The following is a 15,531-nucleotide window of genomic DNA, read 5'->3' as shown; positions in this document are numbered from 1 at the left end:
TGTGATAAATTAAATCAGTTATTTGCCATATTTAGTGTGTTTAACCGTCTTTTTAACAGTTTCACCTTTTCGTAAGTAAGTATGGTTATCACATGATTGTTTTGCAATCGACGCAGCCTCTACGTCACCGCGCACTGCACGTCACCGGAAGTAGAATGCGGCGGTTTGCTAGACAGTATTTTGAACAACAAACTTCTGCAGCACATTTTACAAGAAATTCGTCGTTTGACGACATACAATCATCTGTATTAAAGACATAAAATTAAGAGTGCGTCTTGTCAACGGTCTGTAAGTTGTTATGATATGAATCGTGGTAAAAGTACGTTCAACAATATGAACTAACGTTAGTGGTAAAGTAAAATGTAAAAAAGGTAAATACGACTTGCACACATCTCTTCCTTGTACTTTTTTAAAAACAAACGGACAATATTGATGTAGCTTCATGCATTACATCCACAATATATAGATTAAAATGTTTAATATTGCATACTGATGTGACAGATCATGTGTGTGATTGGCTCATCATGGACGACTCGGATCAGGACTTCACCGACCTCTGTTCTCGTCTCCTTAAAAGAGTGAGGAGGAAAGGAGCAGGAGAATCTGGAGATGAGAAAAGATCAGCAGCCAAGGATGAGGAGCCATCTTCCCCCTCTTCTAGAAGAAACCCTCCTAAGAGGAGAAAAAAGACCAAGGATGCTGCTAAGACTGAAATAAAGAGTAACATCAACAAGACTCAACAGGCTGTAGTATCTGCCGATGCTTCCCAGCCTGTCCCTGATGTATCTGGCACAGGGAAGGTCAAAGATGCTGTGATCCGCAGAATGCAACAGTTTAAGCGAGCCAATCCAGAGAGACTCCTACATGCTGAGGCCAACCAACCAACAGCCACAGAGTCTGAGGGAAACTGTCCCACCACTGCCGGGATCCAGCACACGGGTATGGTGTCGAATCTTTACAGAGTCAGCCTCTCAATTTTCATAAACACATTAACTCATTTTGACACATCATTAATATAATTAAATATGCAAATTCTTAAGAGTCTGTAATTGTATCTGTATTACAGTGTTTATGATGTTTCTAGCATGTTAAATATTTGGCAACAGTTCTAACCCTAACTGATGGAGTGTGTAGCTTTTCATTTCTTAAACGGCCATGTATGGCCATTTTCCAGGAGGACAGTGTCAAGATTCATCAGGTTCAAATTATGAAAGAGGCGAGCACGTCTGAGTCCAGACCTTAAATTATTTAAAAGTCTTTAGGATGTGCTGGAGGAGACTTTACAGAGTGATGGACTCTTTTATTGGTAATACAAGATCTTGACCCCCTTAGTGCCAATTGGGCATCGTTTAAATGCCACGGCCTACCTGAGCATTGTTTCTGACTATGTCCATCCCTTTATGGCCACCATGTCCCCATCCTCTGATGGCTACTTCCAGCAGGATAATGCACCATGTCACAAAGCTCGAACCATTTCAAATTGGTTTCTTGAACATGTCAATGAGTTCACTGAACTAAAATGGCCCCCACAGTCACCAGATCTCAACCCAATAGAGAATATCCTACCAATATGGACTAACATTTCTAAAGCATGCTTTCAGCACCTTGTTGAATCAATGAATACCACATAGGGCAGTTCTGAAGGTGAAAGGGGGTCAAAAACAGTATTAGTTTGGTGTTCCCAATAATCCTTTAGGTAAGTATATAACATGCCAGAAACATCATAATCACTGCAATAATGATCCAGTCATAGACTCATAACATTTTACAATGAAATCATCCACAACATCTAGAAATTCATACTTCTACTGTAAACATTGTGGCATATGGTGCAAAACATGACTAATCGCTTTATGATTTTATACCAAAATTGACATAATTCTGAAAAAAAAAAATTAAATTGTAAAACAGAACAATTTTAATGGCTTGACATTTTTTTTAACATGATCAATGAAAGTAATTTTTGCTAAAAGTGTATGTGCATGGTTTCCCACAGAAGATGTGAGCGGAGATGAAGCCCTGGCACTTCAGCTTCAGCTGGAGATGGATCGCGAGGCTCGGGCTGCTGGGAATGTGGAAGAGGCAGGATTGTTCTTCTGCCAGCTCTGTCAGAAAGATCTGTCGAGCATGAGTCCCCCGCTACGCACTCAGCACATCAACAGGTGCATTATAACCTCAACACACACTAGATTATGTGGCATCATTCTTATCTGTTTCACAAACAAAGGCATGTGAGTTTAACCTTTGTCTTCTGCCTCTATCTCCTGCTCTGCAGATGTCTGGATGCCAGTGAAAGCAGCACTTCCTCTGCATCCCATCACTCACACCCTAGACCGCGGGTCCCCGAATGTCCCATTTGCGGAAAGAGTTTTAAATCAGAAAAAAGCCGGTCTGTTCACCTAAAGCGTTGCTCGACTGATATGGGTGTGAAGCCCAATGATCTTCTCCAGGCTCTGAGGAGACAAGCTGCTGAGACAGTGAGCCACAACTCCTCCGACCAATCGTAAGTCAGCTTTTTTACTTAATAACCTTACTTAATAATCACCTTTACATTACCTTTACACATCTTTATGTGGGATTTTATTTAAAAATTATGTTCTTATGTGTGTGTGTGTGTGTGTGTGTGTGTGTGTGTGTGTGTGTAAATATATATGTAATATTTATGTACGTGTTTATATATATGTATATATATGTATGTATGTGTGTATATATGTATATATATATATATAATTTTTCTTTTTTTTCATGACATTGTGCACAATATGTCACAGTACATCGCAGTAATTTGACAAAATAATGGTATATTTTAAAATCGCATTAGATTTAAAAATAAAACTTATGACCAAAACAGTAAATTCAATTAATAAACTAAATTATCTTTTTCAATAATACAAAAAAACAAAAAAAAACAAAAAAATTTTTTTTACAATAAATAATACAATAAGGTCTCATTAGTTAATGCATTATCTAAAAATAAGCAAAAGCTACATTTGTTATAGTGTTTATTAATGTTTGTTAATGTTAGTTAATAAAAAACAACTGTTCATTATTAATTTTACTTTATAACTAAGTTTAGATTAATAAAAGCTTTAATTAAATTAATTAATGTTAACAAATATTCCATCCTTCAAAAAGGGTTACCATTTTTCAAAATAAATATAATTGTAGTAAAGTTCAGGCTCAGGGAGGAAGGAAGTGGGAACTGGCAAACAATCAACATAAAGTTTAAGGACAAAATATAAACCAAACAAAAGAACGGCAGTGAGCTTTCTGCCGACTGCTGCCTATAACATAATAAAACTAGTCCCAGGCCTGGTCCTCTCTCGTCCTTCGTTGTTGTCGCTCCTCCTTTATCTATCCAGAGCTCCTCCATGGGACCCGAGAGCGATGTGTTGCGCTGGCCTCGCTCCGCTCCCACGGCTCTTGGCCCCACCCGGCCTTCACACCACAATAATAAAAATTGTCCTCGGGAGATCTTGTAAAAATTCATATTGAATTACATGTTCTATGTTCTTCAGACAACAAGTAGGTAGCACAACAAGAAGGGATGGTGTGCCTGTGAAAAAAAGAATCAGGAAGAAAGCCCAGAAGTTGGACGAGGACACCATCATGGCGCTGGCTCTGTCCCGTTCTCTACTTCAGCAGGAAATGGAAAAGGAGCAAGAGATGTTGAAGGAAAGAGAAATACTGGCTCAGCTCTCCAACCCTCCTGCAACGGCGGCTCCTGTCTTACAGTGGAGACCTGGTGCAGGTAAACTCACATTTTTTCAGTTAAAGCAGTAAAATTGTAGATTATTAAACATTGCATATCATTCATGTTCACTTTCAGGTAAGGGCCGTGGAAAGAGAAGGAAGGGAGCATCTCCTGTACACCCACCACTACTCCTCATCCAGGACCCTCAGACAGCACTGAATCGTCGACAGGAGCGGGTTTCATCTCTCCTGCTCCGTCCCAGACCTCCCTCTCCGCCAACACCCACCCTATCCCCCTCCACACTCCCTCTCCATCCTCACGCGCCCCTCTGGGACAAAAGCGCACTTCACGGAGGAGGACCAGACTCGGTTTCAGAGTTTTACACATCTGAACTAAGCAACTTCATACAGCCATGGGTTGCACCAGAGGTGAGACGAGATTCCCCTTTTATTGTGCTCGATTATTTTTTAAAATGTTTGTTATTAAAAAAACAATTTTCAGCAAAATGATGTTTTGAAACATGCATATTTTTAGAAACATGAATATACCTGTATAAACTGGGTTATAAACATGTAAATGTTCGAATTTGTTTTAGTACAACACATATATATAATTATAATTTACAATAATAGTAAAAGTTTAAAACTTTAAAAGTATAACTCCATGACAGCTAGAGTATTAATTAATATTTTTTACTAGAAAATTTACTTTAAATTCCCTTTGCAGTGTCAACGAAAAAAAAGTTTCATGAAAAAAGTATATAAATGCATTTCTTAAACATGTTAACTGTACAAATTATTTATTTAAATAATGTATTAAAAACATGAACCAACATTACTACATTATAAAATGTAGTACATATCATTTGTTAGGAATTTAAAATGGGGACAGTCGTGATTGTTAAATTCCTTGCCATCATTATCATTTTACATTCAAACCCCAATAGATAAAAAAATCATGTTCTACATTATTTCTTACTGAATATTTTGTGTGTTAAAGAATTTGTGGATACTGTTTCTTAAAGTTTCTTTATATTACTACTTCAGAGGGAAAAAGTCAAGTCTCTTGAAGTAACTCCAGTCAAGAAACCTCCAGCTGTCACCACAGAGGCCGATTTGTTCCAGGAAAAGTCTTCGGATCAAAGCCCGGCACAGCACAGGACTACCTGTCCTCTCACTGCCTGTTTGGGTACACCAGACACCCAGGCTTTGCAGGACCTGATGGAGCTTGCAGAGGAAGGCATGACCCTCACCCAGTACACAGCCACAGGGGATAAGCCAGGTAATACTGGTATTTGTGAAACAAAAATAATCTTTTTTTTTTTTATTACACTCGGCTCAGACTGTCCCGTTCTTTAGATAAAGACGACGCCACGAATGAACTTGCCTCAAGTGGATTTGTTCAAGAGACAAATGACAATAAGACACCCAAAACAGCCTCAGTAAGAACTTCCTTCAATTTTATCTTCCTTTTACTGTGCTCTATCATGATTGGAACAATATTAAATGTTCTGTGCCCGTTGTTGTGTTTTTCAGATGTACGTTTCAAAGCTATCATCAGATCTGAGCAGTATGGTCAACAACCCTCAACTCAGTGATGTGCAGTTACAGGTGGACAGTGGAGACGTCTTCTTTACGCACTCGTTTATGCTGTACACGCGATGCCCCCTGCTGGCCAACATGGTTAGTGCATCTCTACACTGACGCCACAAACGTTAACATTAAGAAGTGCAGATGAATAACCGAGCTGTTACCATGTGTTTGTAGGTACATGACTCAGGGTTTGGTGTTCAGGAGGAAGGTATGCCTGTTGCTCAGAGAGTGTTGTTGGGCGATGTGTTTGGGGAGGCAGTACTGGCCCTCTTGCAGTATCTTTACACAGCCCACTGTCCTCTGACACATACACTATTACCTCACGTACAGGAACTTGCTGTTAGGTCAGTATTACAATCTGTATGGTGTGGTTCAATTACAATTATTTCTGAATATAAATAGATTATAGATGACGTATATTGTGGATAACAAATTGTGTTGTGTTTTAGGTTTGGTTTGGTTGAACTGCAAAAACAGTGTGAGGAATATTCCGGAAGCGTTGAGACAAACCCAAGAGGAGAATCCAAAATGTTTCCAGCGCATGAGCTTGAGTCTCATCGCAGGGACCAAGAAGACCAGAACTTGGCAGAAAGCAACTTCTTGGAGCTCCTCCAATCAATGTGGCAACATGAGGACAGCGAAGAAGAGGATGATTTTAAAGAGACTGGAGGAGAGGAAGGAGACATGGGAGAGGAGAGAGAGAGAGGAGATGGAGAGAAAGAGGACCAGGTGGACGAGGAAGAGCTTGACGAGATCTATGAGTTTGCAGCGACGCAAAGGAAGATGGAAACTGCGACAGACACCGAGGAAGAGGAGGTGGATGCAAATGCATCCCTCGAAAATGAAAAGAAAGACGAAGGGATTGATAAAAATGAGACAGAATCCCTCTTAGAGAAGTCTGCTGGCAGTTGCCATAGTGACAAACAAGGCGTGGATGGGACAGAGGCTGCCATGGTAACAAGTCCAACAGAAACCCTTAAAAAGCCCAGCCCAGAGACTGAGAGAGTTGGTTTGATTCCAGAATTTGATAACGGCACAAATGAAAACGGAGACCCAGACGCCAGTCTAGACAAGAGTTACGACCGTTTATTCTCCCAGTCTATAGGCGAATACATGGAACCGTCTTTGACGCCAGCCGCATGCTCTCAGCAAAAACATTATAAGTCATCAAGCATACTACAGAAAAACACACCTGCCCCATTTCGCCCTTCGAGTGTCCGTGAGGTGATTGACCTGTCCATAAGCCCTCCACTAAGCTCAGGTGTGTCAGGTGAAACTTCCTTTCCAATGCCTGGAGTTTCTCCTGATCCACATAAGGGTGAAGATAAAGTAGATAAAGGCAAGTCTCCTTTAAGTAAAGACAACTCAAGCTGCCAGAGAAAAGAACACCCACCTTCCCCTCCAAAGTCACACAGCAAAGAGGTTGAGCTCATTGTACTCTCAGATGATTCCGGTGAGGATGTGGATGGTGACAATGCAGCTTCTAATAAATGTGGTTTGTCCCCTCTGTCTCCGTTCAAATCTCCCTCAGAACCGTCCACAAGCTATGCTTGCAAAGTTAAACTCACAGAAAATAGTTTCAAAGAATCTGGATCCCAAGGCCATGCCGGAAAACCAGTAAATGCTTCCAAGCAGGTGACGACTGATGCAGAAGCCAAGTCAGACCGACCTGAGGACTGTAGTCCTGGGGATGCAAATGAAAGTGTGTTTGATGGCTCTGCTGAGGTTTCCTGGCTGATTCCAGCCACTCCGGTAGCATCCACACGTTGTAGCTCTACCCAGACCTGCGTTAGCATGCGCCGAACCCAACTCTTCCCCAAATCTTGCTCTGCATCGTCCTCTTCTTCCTCTTCCTCTGTCTTGGACAGTTTGAAACCTACTGGCTTTGTTTCTTTAAGCAGCAACTGCGTTAAAGAGGTGCCGGTTCCCTTGTCCAAACTGTTCAAATCAGATCAGACTCGCTCTAAAGAAAGTCTTAGCACTGATACTGATCGCTCACCAGGTGACCAGAGACCACTTCGACTTCTTGGACTGTCTCAGATCCCTTCTACAAGGGCTTCTGATGGCTCCCACACTGGCACCATCATGGGACGACAAACCGAGGGTGTCCCGCAGCCCTCAAGTAGCACTCCTCTCCATTCAGACTCGATACGACGTCAGATCCCGTTCGGCTCCCCTATGGTTGGTGACTGTGAGGGGAAAGTTGGCCTAGTGTCTCTACAACTGAGTTCTCCTTCCCCTAGTAAAACACCTGAGAAGAAGCTGAGTAGCTCTCTTCGGCATGGATGCTCCAGTCCATCCCCAAACTCTCTGAGTGACAATCATCCTGAAGGATTGAGAGAGGATGAAGGGATTGAGCAAATGGAAGTGGGTGAAGAGCATCCCAATCAAAGTGTTGAAGAAGTGGTGGACATTGCTGGAAAATCATTCTGTGACAAGGATGAGTTTGGAAGAAGAGTAGGAGAAGAGCATCCCAATCAAAGTGTTGAAGTGGTGGAGATAGCAGGAAACTCATTCTGTGACATGGGTGAGCCTCCTATAGCGTTTGATGACTCATGGGGCTTGGATGGAGGGGTTGCAAGCCAGAAGCCCCACTTTAGTCTAAGACTTGATAGCAGTGAAGGTACAGTTAGTCCACCAAGTCTCGAGGGTAAGGGACAGAAGACAGGTCTACACGCCACTTCTCCTCTTGCATCTGGAGCTTATAACAAAACTCCTGATCCAAGTCCAGGTCCGTTCAATCACAGCCTACCTGACCCTGACATGTGGGATGATTGGGAGGAGGAAGAGAATGCTCCCCTTCCTCTTTCTCAGAGACTGGCAGCTCCCTCTGCCAAGAGAGTTGCTGAACTTAAGACTCCAGGTAAAACACTTTTCTTTTTTTACCGGGGCTCTTATGTTTTCTGACATGGCTGTACAGATCTGTTAATTCTGCATTCAGAAAGCCCTGTAAGATTTTTTTTCTTGTAAGTAATTCATCTTTTTAAAATAAAATTTAACTTTCTGCACAGTTGCTTGCAGAGAGAGGAATAAAGGACCGCTGGTACCCATTACTCCCATGCCGGGCTACTCCGATATGGACACACCTGAGCTCAAAAACAAACTCAATAGGTGAGCATAAAAAGAATATTTAGACACGGTCACACTTAAAAAAATTATTCATGTCATTCCAATAGTTGGCAAAATATCAAACCAAGTAGAATACATTATAATGCAACTTTTTTATTTTTAGAACTAACATTATCAACTTTTAGGATTGACTTTTCAACTAGCTGGTCCCAGGATCGTTTTTAGTCAGTTCCCCTCAGGGTGTTTTAATTCATCAGAGTTCATCACAGAAGCTATGGACATTATTTTTTTATTCACGTACTTGGTCTTATTTAGGGTGATTATTGTTTTGTAATGTATAAACAAACACCCTTTCTTACGTGCCATTTCTTGATTGACTGTGCTAGCCACGTTATGAAAACAAATCAACGTTAGGTTTTCAACTTTCAAATGAGAATCAAATGCAGATGTTGTGCAACTTTACCCTCACACAGCCAAAGCAAAATGCTCAAAAACACAGATGCATAATGTTTTTTGGTTAGATTTGGTGTGCGTCCGCTGCCCAAGAAACAGATGGTTCTGAAGCTGAAAGAGATCCATCAGTACACCCACCAGCTGCTGAGCTCCGACTCTGAGGAGGAGACCTCTGGACCCCAACGTCCTCCGAAGGCCTGCAACGCCCAGTCTGTGCCGCTCTCCTTTAAGCAACCTACAGCGCCCCCTGCTGTCTCCCCTATGAAACTACCGCCAAGTGAAGATGATGAGCTTTTATCAGCCTCTCAAAACTCTAACACGTCCTCCACTGCGGAGTCCGAGAGGTACAGCTGCTATACCTATACGGCTATATACCAGAGACGGATTACGACGCGGTTGTGTCCTGGGCACAGGCCTGTCTAAAGGTGGGGAGGGTGGACAAAGCCCTCCGCAGCTTGAATTTGGCTCCCCTCTGGTCTAGTGCCCTGGGCACATGCTCGGTATCTTGTGTGATAATCCGTCCCTGCTATAAACAAAATTAATATTAATACAAATGGCGATTTTCCTCTGCATGGTACGTCTCACTTAAAGCTACACTGTGTGATTTTTACCCCCATCTATTGGTGAAAAGGTATATGACCATCCAGTGCATATTAGTTTCTGTTCCTCTCAATTCCGATTTCGTTTCAACTCCTACGGTGGCCAATGTAGTCCAAGATTAACGTGGCTTCCAGTTCGACCTCGTCCATGAGTGTTAACTCAAACGTAAACATGAAAGGCGAAGCTTTAATTAACGGGTATGTCCCTCTTTGGCTAATGTACTTTCAAGATGGAGGGGCAACATGGCGACCAACATTAGAACCCCTTACCCGTATGTATTTTCAATGGCATATTATTCACTCACGAGAATAGTTTATTACTTGAACGAAGTAAATGTACATTAATGAGCACACATATTTATGAAAGAACTAAGTGTTTTTAGCTAAGAATAAACTAAAAGAGGTAAACAGTGTAGCTTTAAATAGTACCACCTCACATGTGACGTATAAACACTGCAGATCACTGATTGGTCAGAGCGAATCGTCACTGGATTTGCGACACGAGACACCAAACTTCTTCGTCTTACTGTAAAAAACATCCACATGCCAAGAATCAAGAACACCATTCCGTCGATATGCTCCTATGTTCCTGTGTTGTGCGTTTGGTTGTCACATTTACGATGATGTCACGGTTGTAGAGGCGGAACAACTATAATGATCAGTCTATAATTCCACCCACCTACTAAACTTTAGTGGAAAAGCAAACCGATCTGAGCCGTACCATGCATTGGAAAAGTGCCTAAAGAAATATTGTTCAACCCTTTTCTTCCATCCAGGTCAAACCCAGAGCTGTGTGTGTCCGCAGACGATGACTCGGACAGCGAGGGCATCACAGCGTCTCAGGCTGTTGTGCGCGAGAAGGATAAACTCCTCGCAGTTCGTCAGTTCATCTTGTCTGACCCAAAACTGTACGGGCGAGTGCTGCAGTACCAGCCTCTCTCCCTGGCGGAGCTGCGGTCCAGCTTGAAAGCAGCAGGAATCAGGTTAGGTGCTGCTAAGCTACTAGACTTCCTGGACTCCCAGTGCATCACTTTCAGTACGGCCAAACAAGGCCAGAATGCTTCTTCCCGCAGGAAGCGAGGTGGGAAAATAAAACCTAATGGCTGTGCAGCTGGAAGAGGGAGGAAAAAAACAGCTAAGCCCAATGGAGAAGTTGCATGAGGGCTGAATTAAAATTATGTGGTAAAACTACATCATTTTCAGAGGAAACTGTTAAAGTAAAATGTTATTTTCCAAAAAAAAAAGAAGAAAAAAGTAGCTGATAAACACATCTAACACACACTCATGGTCTTCCAGTGAAAGGATTTAAATAATGCCTTTTTTATCAGCTTCATATTGATGTTTTTGTTTTTTACAATGTTTGAATTGAATATATTATTTTTAAATGAATTTAATTTAATGTCTGGATAATGTAATTAAAATACATTTCTTAATGTGTCTCATGTTTTAATACAATAATTGCTTATTTTCATTTATTTCAACTGTTATAATTAATTTTCACTCAGCAGTTTTACAGATTCCTTTAACCAAAATGTGCTTCAAACAAACGGGTCAAGATTGCATATGTGAGTCATAATTTAACTAATTTTCATGACACACAAGAACATTTAATTGCACTCAATTCGCAGTATGTAAATATTTTTAAACTACATATGTAATTTGTGCAAAAATTATCATTTTCATTATTGTTAAAATAAATAATTCCCACATGTACTAAATCATAAAAACCGCAAACAATACAAATTAGAAAAAAAAAATTATATTTAAAATTGGACCATAAATATCTTTGGAAAATTCACCCCATGATTTCAGATTGTAACCAACAGTGAGAAAAAAAAAAACACAGAACCAAACCATCTTGAAAAAAAATGTTACTTTACTTTTTTTTTTTTTGTTTTGTTTAGTTTTATAACATCACTTTTTTTGCAAAGATCTGCGGAGAAAAACAGACATCTCACATTCTAACAAAGAAAGACAAGCAGAAGAAAAGTGTCTGATCATCTTCCGTGTGCACGAGAGAGAATCTGGGTCCGGCTGGGCAAACAGTTCCACAGGAAGGGCTGAAATCATACAGCGTATGAATTTCTCACATTATCACATGAGCTCCTCAGGAGGCAGGCTCCGCCTCAGGACCATCTCCTCATGCCCCATCATGCACCTGTCATGACAGGTTGACAATGTTGGCCAGGAAGCGCTGGGCCCACCACTCCTCAAGATCAATAGGCACAAAATCTGTCAAAAAAAAAAAAAAAAAGAGTAAGTTCTTTGAGATTTCACCATATATGAATAAAACACCACACAAAATATTCACTTTTTACACTTTTTTCTTTTCATAGTGTGGAAGCAACATGAACATTCTTCAAAATATATCCTTTTGAGTGCCTGACAGGAAGTCATGCAAGTTTGGAATGACATGAAGGTGAGTAAATGGCAGATTTTTTATTTTTACTTGAATAATGTGAATGTATATATCCTAATGATGGTGAAGGCCTCTACAAGGGGCTGAGTAGAGAGAACAAGTCAGCAAATAAGAGACTATTTAAAGAAAGTAAGTAGGACAGAAGTCATTGACTGACTCTTCATGCCGGGATTGGGGCTTCTCTCCGCGTACTGTACTGGCCCTTTCCCATCCTCCGGCAGCCCGTTCCCGTTCTCCGGCTGGGATCCCTCTCCAAGCTTCTGCTCCACCTCCTGCCAAGCTGCAATCAAACAAATATTGGAAGTTATATACAGGTATAATGTATATTATATCATGAATATGAGGGAGAGGGAGAGTTATAAATATATACACAAATACTAGGGCTGTCAAACGATTAATTGCATCCAAAATAAAAGTTTGTGTTTACATAATATATGTAGGTGCACTGTGTAATTTTATATATATGTATATATTTAAGAAATATTTTCATGTGTATACTGTATATAGGTTTATAATATATAAAAATAGAAATATTTTATATACAAGTAATATTGTTTTCTTAAATATACATGCATGTGTGTGCATTTATATATATATATATATATATATACAAAATAATTCTAAACAGTGCACCCACCTATATTATGTAAACACAAACTTTTATTTTGGATGCAATTAATCGCGATTAATCGTTTGACAGCCCTAACAAATACTATTTGTTTCTGTTTGCTAAAAGGATTTTAAAATCCAATTTGAATTTGATTTAAATAATTCTTTTGAAAATAATTTACATGGTTTGCCAGCAAGTTATTTGTATATTATCACATATCAATATATATAGCACACATTTTTCCAGTCATAGAATGCTAAAATATTTAAATTCATCTTTAATCATCTTTATATTGGTCTTTTGTAGTTTAAAACTTGCCAGCAGGCCATAGTGATGTCTAATTTAGAAGTCACAAAAATAAAGATTAACAAAATAAACTAAATGATTTATTAATCGCTCAGTCTGAATGGCTTTTGAAATCCTTTTCACTACAGGGCATAGTATTTAGGAATACATGTTTCACGGTAGTTCTGAAAACAGTGCCCTGAATTCCACCAAAAGAACAACAGCTAGAAAAACGTGCTTTTCTCATTGGGATCTTGGTAGAAAAATAGGTGGTTTAACTGACTAATTCACTCTAAACACTTCCTTTACACTCCCCAAAACAGGTTGTCTTTTCTATTGACTGTAAAGCAGTTTTTTTAGAAAGTATAAAGTGTCAGCTGACTAGCCTGTCACAGCACAAAAGAGCATAAACCTGCCCTTGAGGGTCCGTTGCATCAGCCTGTGGAGGTGGAGTCTGGCCTACAGACAAAAAACCTCCTCCTGAAGATAACAACTCTCTTTCTTCACACAAACTCTGCTGAACTTACCTCGCAAAGAACAATTATAGTGATTCACAATTGTTTTTAAGGCTCGATGCCATTTGCAGCCACAAATTTGCAAAAAAAAAAAAAAAAAATGCAGCTTATTGTAGAGCTTTGAATCCAGTTGGTCAGTGTATTAAGGTCTTGGCAAATACTACCCAACCTTGGCCCTCCTCAAGGTCTTAAACATCAAGGTAACCAAAATACTGGTGTTCTGGAAAATTAACTCACCCTCATAAACGAATCGAACATTGTCCTCGTGTGCTGGGGTGAATCCTTCAGTAGTGTTGGCAGCTTTTGGAGAGGTGGATCTGTGGTACCGCTTTCCGTTCAGCCGGTGAAATACAATTTTCGGTGCTGGTGAACTACACAAACAAAGGGAAATTACATTGATTAATATGGGTCTTTGATAACCTTGAATATTTACATTTGGACCCCATTCATCATACATAATATTTAATTGATCTGTCGATTCATTTCTCATGCTTTACATTTAAATAAAAGAACAGGTTATTAATTTAGAAAGCCAACCCAATGTTTTTCATTATGTGGAAAAGAGCGTGTACATTCTTCAATAATGGTGAGAAAACAAAAAAATATTTTGGGGTGAACTGTTTCTTTAAGGCCAAATACTTCCTTCCTTACACAAAGTCGTTTCTATAGTGACAGCTAGCTACACGTTATGAAACCCAGTTGCTGGTTATATCAGCATAACCCCAGAAATAAATTGATCGTTTATATTGAAATATCAAACGCACAAATGACAGACAAACGCGAATGTGTGTCGTAAAACACGCCGTGACTCTCTTTAGCCTCAAAAGGCAGCACAACGTCCTTGTGGGAATATAAGGGGGTGTGTGGCAAGCATGTGTTCGCATTACAATAACTACAAAAGGTTAGTTATTAAACAATCAACAGAAATGATGACGAATAGAATCGCGACACAATCTTCGAACACGCCGTCATTCCACGCGCGCACGCGCTACACTTGCAAGGTCACACGGCGCAAGAAAAAAAAGGGACTTTGGCAGAGGCGTAAAAAGGACGTCCTCATCTATAATTGAGGCCAGCTTGTTGTTCGTACGGATAAGTTTAAGTGTGTTAACCTTATAAACGAGACTGGGACGCTGAGGCCATTTCTAAAGGTGCAGTTAAATCATTTTTAAGTTTCCTCTCAGCGACTTAACTCACGTGAAGAGCATCGCGAGCTCAGGTGACGTTAATGTATATAACGTTTAATGTAAGTTAATTACTCACTCCGATGCAAGCCAGGGGCTTTGCTTCTGTTTCAGGTCGTTCGCTTTGCTCTCAATCTGTTGCGTAGGGCCTGCAAGGAATAATATCTGTTAATACGTCTCTAAAGTAATGTCAAAGATTAATTCTTACTATATTAGCGCTAAATTGACGGCGATTTCGCTTATATAATAGACTGTGCATGCCGCTCTGTACCTGTTCTCCGTTGTGTAACAAGTTTGCTGGGACCTCTGGTTATTGTGTACATCATGTGAGAGACGGTTTCTGAAGGACCCCTGCAGCACGATAGATCCACGCGAGGTCTACGGATCGGTCAGCACGAATGTCACGATTATATGCACGCCAGGAAACGTCACGCGATCCCCCTTCAGGACGGAGCTCTCTTGACGCAGCCACCTTGGAAATAAGCAGCGTCGATCCGGTTCGCAAATCTGTCGTTCAGTCGCTTGCAGGCACCGGGATTTAAGCGCCGTGTATTTACTCACACTCACAGCAGCAGGCGTAAGGTCAATGAAGGTTAAGCGCGTTTATCAGCCTAATTACGCGTCTGGTTAATTCGCGGAGTGTCCTGCGTGTGATGTGTCGCTGCGGAGAAACTTTCTGAGTTCTGGTTCAGTCTGGACTCGGCTGTAAAATTCGGACGCAACCTTCCCCCGTGACGTCATGGCACGCCCCCCCCCCCCCACCACCCCACCACCACCACCACCACCACCACCACCTTTCACCTACTCACCTTGTGGACATCAAGCCACTCTGTGTTCAGTCTAAACACGGGTTTCATCATGCCGACAAACGTTTAACTGATAAAAGACTGCTTGATAAGGCTGCGCACATGCGCGCCGCTACGAGGGGCTTCACACACCACGTGCGAAACATGCAAGCTACTGACTCTTCTTGTGTAAAATCTAAACATTAGTTTCTTTATGCTTTCAAACATTGAATAATGTGCAATATAACAAGCGCGTAATTATAAAGAGAGCGGTTTGCGCAAATGTGCGCAGCTTTGAGGCGCTTAACGCACCATGCGGGAGCCGG

The 15,531-nt window shown here is 40.8% G+C and overlaps 2 protein-coding genes across 6 annotated transcripts; one reads left to right on the top strand and one right to left on the bottom strand.

Annotated features, from left to right (window-relative positions):
• Positions 1-123: 123 nt before the first annotated feature.
• Positions 124-11,467, top strand: slx4 (SLX4 structure-specific endonuclease subunit homolog (S. cerevisiae)). Of its 5 annotated transcripts, none has more exons than XM_089117092.1 (15): positions 125-371; positions 502-939; positions 1,997-2,162; positions 2,276-2,503; positions 3,519-3,751; positions 3,830-4,122; positions 4,741-4,975; positions 5,053-5,135; positions 5,230-5,376; positions 5,461-5,630; positions 5,736-8,149; positions 8,298-8,397; positions 8,877-9,152; positions 10,184-10,390; positions 11,339-11,467. In XM_089117092.1, exons 2-15 carry the CDS (start codon positions 525-527, stop codon positions 11,370-11,372), a joined length of 5,001 nt encoding a protein of 1,666 aa, XP_088973218.1. In that variant the 5' UTR covers positions 125-371; positions 502-524; the 3' UTR covers positions 11,373-11,467. The 5 variants fall into 5 exon arrangements, with proteins under 5 accessions (XP_039550871.2, XP_088973218.1, XP_088973207.1 ...); XM_089117081.1 differs by lacking the exon at positions 11,339-11,467 and adding an exon at positions 10,913-10,971 and having other exon boundaries at positions 10,184-10,589; XM_039694937.2 differs by lacking the exon at positions 11,339-11,467 and having other exon boundaries at positions 124-371; positions 2,000-2,162; positions 10,184-10,844.
• mcrip2 (MAPK regulated corepressor interacting protein 2) lies at positions 11,266-15,164 on the bottom strand. Its single transcript, XM_039694945.2, has 5 exons — positions 14,692-15,164; positions 14,500-14,569; positions 13,474-13,607; positions 11,984-12,106; positions 11,266-11,639 (listed from the first exon to the last, which is right to left on the bottom strand). Exons 1-5 carry the CDS (start codon positions 14,744-14,746, stop codon positions 11,569-11,571), a joined length of 453 nt encoding a protein of 150 aa, XP_039550879.1. The 5' UTR covers positions 14,747-15,164; the 3' UTR covers positions 11,266-11,568.
• Between the last annotated feature and the right edge of the window lie 367 nt (positions 15,165-15,531).

The sequence above is a fragment of the Pimephales promelas genome, chromosome 2 (assembly GCF_988280905.1).
Source record: "Pimephales promelas chromosome 2, fPimPro1.hap1.1, whole genome shotgun sequence".
Taxonomy (NCBI): domain Eukaryota; kingdom Metazoa; phylum Chordata; class Actinopteri; order Cypriniformes; family Leuciscidae; genus Pimephales; species Pimephales promelas.
Note: the sequence above shows the minus strand (reverse complement) of the source record. Positions and strands in the feature narration are given on the sequence as shown.